Below are 4166 nucleotides of genomic sequence, written 5' to 3' on the forward strand. Positions count from 1 at the left end.
TTTAATAAATATGATTTCAATTCAATTAAATTTCAAGTTGTATGTCTCCATTCGAACACATATTATAATGCGCAATATATAATTGTAACCTTTTTCGTCTAAATTATTCAAGAGGTCAAAATTTGAGATGTTATCTGCCGGAATAATGTACATTGAAGCCTTTCTGATTCGGGATTTTTGTATATATATATATATATAACACAAACATGTATATACTTATGAGAAGATAGGTACCCCTATATAGGAAGTGTTAATTGGCATTTCCGGTTAATTAGTTAATCCTTCCGGTTAATTAGTTAATCCTTCCGGTGACTTCCGGTAAACAATAGGGGAGTGTTAATGAGTTAATTGGGGTGTCCTTCCGGCGGAAGTTACGTAATGAGGGTACATCCCCTGGAGGAAGTTCTTTTGTTTACATCATTCATTCATTCATGGAGAGGTGGAGGATGGACGTGTGTAGGGTACGAGGGACAAGGACCAAATGACCAAACAATGGGCCACCCGGCATGTATGTTGAATGTGTGTGTTACCGACCAATGAGAATGCGAGGATTTTTTTAGAAAGGAAGTGACCCAAAGTTGGTACTTGTTTGTGATTGGACGAGAGAAAATGGTGAACCTATGGGCAAGTATCATATGACATCTAACTGTCGTTGAGTCAACATCGCTTTGTTTTTGTTGTAATACTGGCCAGATTCTATAATGTACCATGATTTCTACATGTGATTTAATGCACAAGCTTCGGGCATGTACATGCCTGGAAGAAGTATCGAGTTTTCGTGAGGAATATTATGAAGACCTTGAACCAGAACAACATGCTTTGGTATTTGCAAGGTCATCCTACTTTTTGAGTTTGCAGGACTTGGAAGATGGTAAGTGCTAATCATATTTATTTATTTATTTTCATATTCATAATTGAATAATTTTGTAGTGTTACCATATCGGGTTTGCATCTGGAATTCAAGAAGGAGATTAAGCATCGAAAATCCATAATAGGCAACGATGTGACATAATGAGTGTTTTTTTTTGTTCAATGCAAATTAAATAATGATTGATATCTCCATTTGAAACATAAACTCACGTGTAAGCAAAAAAAAAAAGAAGATTTATAAAGTATTATAAAGTATACGTTCAAATTATATATTTAATTAAATTATTCAATTATACTTGTAGGGATTACCGATGATGATTTAGTGGATGTGTTCGTCGAGAACCAACAGCCCCCTCTCCCCCTAGCAACGCAGCACCAGCAAGGTCTTCCACATGACGCAGCTACTCCATGGCAACCAAATTTTGATGACGGTTAGTGTATACTTCATTTATATATACATCAATGCAAAGGATCATTGGATGAATGTTCATTTTTTTTTTTTCATGTATGAAGACAACACAATACATTGTAGCGGTTGAATGAAACTTTTTATCCGTTCTTATATATCTTTTTTTTTTTTTTTTTTTTTTTTTTTTTTTTTTTTTTTTTTTTTTTTTTTTATCTCATAGGCATTTCCGATGACCATTTAATGGAGATGGACATCAATACAAATAAGCCATGTGACGCAACATCAGTACCTGGCCCCTCTAACCGCCAACCAGCAGCAACAGCAGTGGCTGGACCCTCCCGCCATCCAGCATCAGCAGTGGCCGGACCCTCCCGACAACCACCAGCAGTGGCTGGACCTTCCCGTCAACCAAGAGCAGTGGCCGGACCCTCCCGACAACCACCATCAGTAGCCGGACCCTCCCACAGTCAACCAAGAGCAGCAGCAGTAGCCGGACCCTCGTCTTTTCATGTTGGGGGATCTAAGAAACGTGTTGTAGATGCACCGCCTGCAAGAGAACCCAATCTCCCTACTCATCACGTGACCAAAGTGAGTCAAAAACATGTACGCAAATACAATGCTAATGTAACTGATTACACCGTTTCTTTCCAACCCATAGAAAATAACGGTCCCATGATAGAAATGATGCCACGCGTAAATGAGATGTTTGAAAATATCATTGAAGAGATGGTTGAGGGGGTAAATGATAGAGATTTTGTTAGGATTGTTTTCAATTCCCCACAATTAGATAGACCCGTTAGTATGCCATTTGTAAGGAGGGATCAAATGAATCACGAAGCATTTGCAACCAAACTTGAGAATACTATTCAATCGAATGATAAGGTAAGCTTGGACGAAACAGTCTCTTTCAACATATTACACATGGCTATGCCAAATGGTGGTGGTTCCAATGTGAAGTGCTTAACCATCGAAGAGACATTGTCCAGAAAAAGATGCATCATCAGGATGAAGAATAAAGATAACATGTGTTGTCCAAGGGCTATCGTAACTGGCATTGCCCGGATTGAAAAACACCCTAATTTTGAGTCGATCAAACGTGGTTACAAACAGCAAAGGGAATATGCCATTGAGCTGTATAAACAGGCCAAACTTCCAGAAAATACCAAATGTGGCATCGAAGAGATTAAACTCTTCGAAAAGACGGAATTCATGGCCGGTTTCAGGGTGGTGGTTGTTTCAAAAGAGCACTTAAACTTCATTACGTATGCTGGCCCCGAAGACAGGCAGCATACCATTTATCTGTATGTTCATGACAATCACTTTGATCTCATTACATCAATGGCCGCCTTCTACAACAAGTCATATTTTTGCCACGAGTGTTTGGTAGGATACGACAAGAAACTCAGACACGACTGCATTTTCCGCTGCAAACTTTGCAAGGGAGATGACTGCCCCGCCTCCAATGACCCCGATTCCTACAAATGCATTAGCACCTGACTTGATGTACAAAGAGCATTAGCGCCTTTACACCTTCTTATTTTGTTTTCTTTAAACAAAAAAACTTTTTTATCATTACGTTTTTTCTTTTTTCTTTTAAAAGTTTCATAATATTATTATTATTTTTTTTTTTTTGTTTTTTTTTTGGTAGATCATTTTGCACGAACCGATCATTTTTTTGTCCACTTTGAAGACTTGATTCTTTAAAGATGTCATTTCTTTTTCTTTAAAAAAGGTGTATAACATTTTCTTTATTAGATAATTTTGCACGAACCGATCTTTTTTTGTTTCCACTTTGAAGACTTGATGCAAACAAAAAAGTGTTTACGCCTGTACGCTTTTTTTCTTAATTTATATTAACATTTTTTTTTGTGTGTGTGTGTGTGTTAACTTTCTGTCAAGATGATATTTCTTTATCTTTAAAAAAGTTTTATAACTTTTTCTTTACTGATAAGTTTGCACGAACCGATCTTTTTTTCCACTTTAAAGACTTGATGCAAAAAAGTCTTAACGCCTGTACGCTTTTTTAATTTGTTTTAACATTTGTTTTTTGTTTTTTTGTTTAAATTTCTGTCAAGATGTTATTTCTTTATCTTTAAAAAAGTTTTAAAACTTTTTCTTTAAAAGATAATTTTGCACGAACCGATCTTTTTTTTTTTCCACTTTGAAGACTTCATGCAAAAAGATGTTAACGCCTGTACGCTTTTTTAATTTGTTTTAACATTTCATTTTTTTTTGTGGTTGGTCATTTTGCACGAACGGATCATTTTTTTTCCACTTTGATTCTCTCAAGACGTTATTTCTTTTTCTTTTAAATAAGTTTTATACTTTTTTTTTTTTTTTAAAGATCATTGTTGCACGAACCAATCTTTTTTTTTTCCTTCCACTTTGAAGATTAGATAGAAAAAAAAAGTGTTAACGCCTGTACGCTTTTTTACAAATTTGTTTTAAATTGTTTTGATTTAACTTTCTGTCAAGACGTTATTTCTTTTTCTTTATAAGATTATTTTGCAAAACTCGATCATTCCCCCCCCCCCCACCCCTTTGAAGACTTGATGTACAAAAAAGCATCAACGTCTGTACACTTTCTTTATTCTTATTTTTATTTTTTTAAACTTTCTGTCATTACGTTATTCTTTTCTTTAACATTTTGTATAATTTGTTGGATCATTTTGTACGAATCGATATGTTTAACCCTATTTAAAGACTTGATGCAAAAAAGTATTAATACCTGTACATTTTCTTACTTTATTTATTTTTTTTTTACTTTACGTCAAGGGCGTTATTCCTTGTTTCTATACAGACTCGACATGAATTTTTCTCTCGTAATAATGTACAAGTTCCGACAAGATTGAGAACAACTTTTATATGGTTGCATGTTTAAGAAACG

At 35.1% G+C, this 4166-nt stretch overlaps 1 protein-coding gene across 2 annotated transcripts; it reads left to right on the forward strand.

Annotated features, from left to right (window-relative positions):
- Positions 1-225: 225 nt before the first annotated feature.
- On the forward strand, positions 226-2860 carry LOC115920613. Of its 2 annotated transcripts, XM_030976779.1 has the most exons (3): positions 226-871; positions 1173-1301; positions 1500-2860. In XM_030976779.1, the coding sequence occupies exons 1-3, from the start codon at positions 709-711 to the stop codon at positions 2774-2776; spliced, it is 1569 nt and encodes a 522-aa protein (XP_030832639.1). In that variant the 5' UTR covers positions 226-708; the 3' UTR covers positions 2777-2860. The 2 variants fall into 2 exon arrangements, with proteins under 2 accessions (XP_030832639.1, XP_030832640.1); XM_030976780.1 differs by lacking the exon at positions 1173-1301.
- The last annotated feature ends 1306 nt before the right edge of the window (positions 2861-4166 follow it).

Source organism: Strongylocentrotus purpuratus, unplaced genomic scaffold (genome assembly GCF_000002235.5).
Source record: "Strongylocentrotus purpuratus isolate Spur 01 unplaced genomic scaffold, Spur_5.0 spur5_scaffold_9, whole genome shotgun sequence".
Lineage (NCBI taxonomy): Eukaryota > Metazoa > Echinodermata > Echinoidea > Camarodonta > Strongylocentrotidae > Strongylocentrotus > Strongylocentrotus purpuratus.

What these genes read in the sequence shown, in the direction of transcription:
- LOC115920613 (XM_030976779.1), top strand. Translation starts at nt 709, where the DNA reads ATGATTTCTACATGTGATTTAATGCACAAGCTTCGGGCATGTACATGC. An exon ending in TTTGCAGGACTTGGAAGATG is followed by an intron (nt 872 to 1,172) that starts GTAAGTGCTAAT and finishes TTATACTTGTAG; the next exon opens with GGATTACCGATGATGATTTA. An exon ending in GCAACCAAATTTTGATGACG is followed by an intron (nt 1,302 to 1,499) that starts GTTAGTGTATAC and finishes TTTATCTCATAG; the next exon opens with GCATTTCCGATGACCATTTA.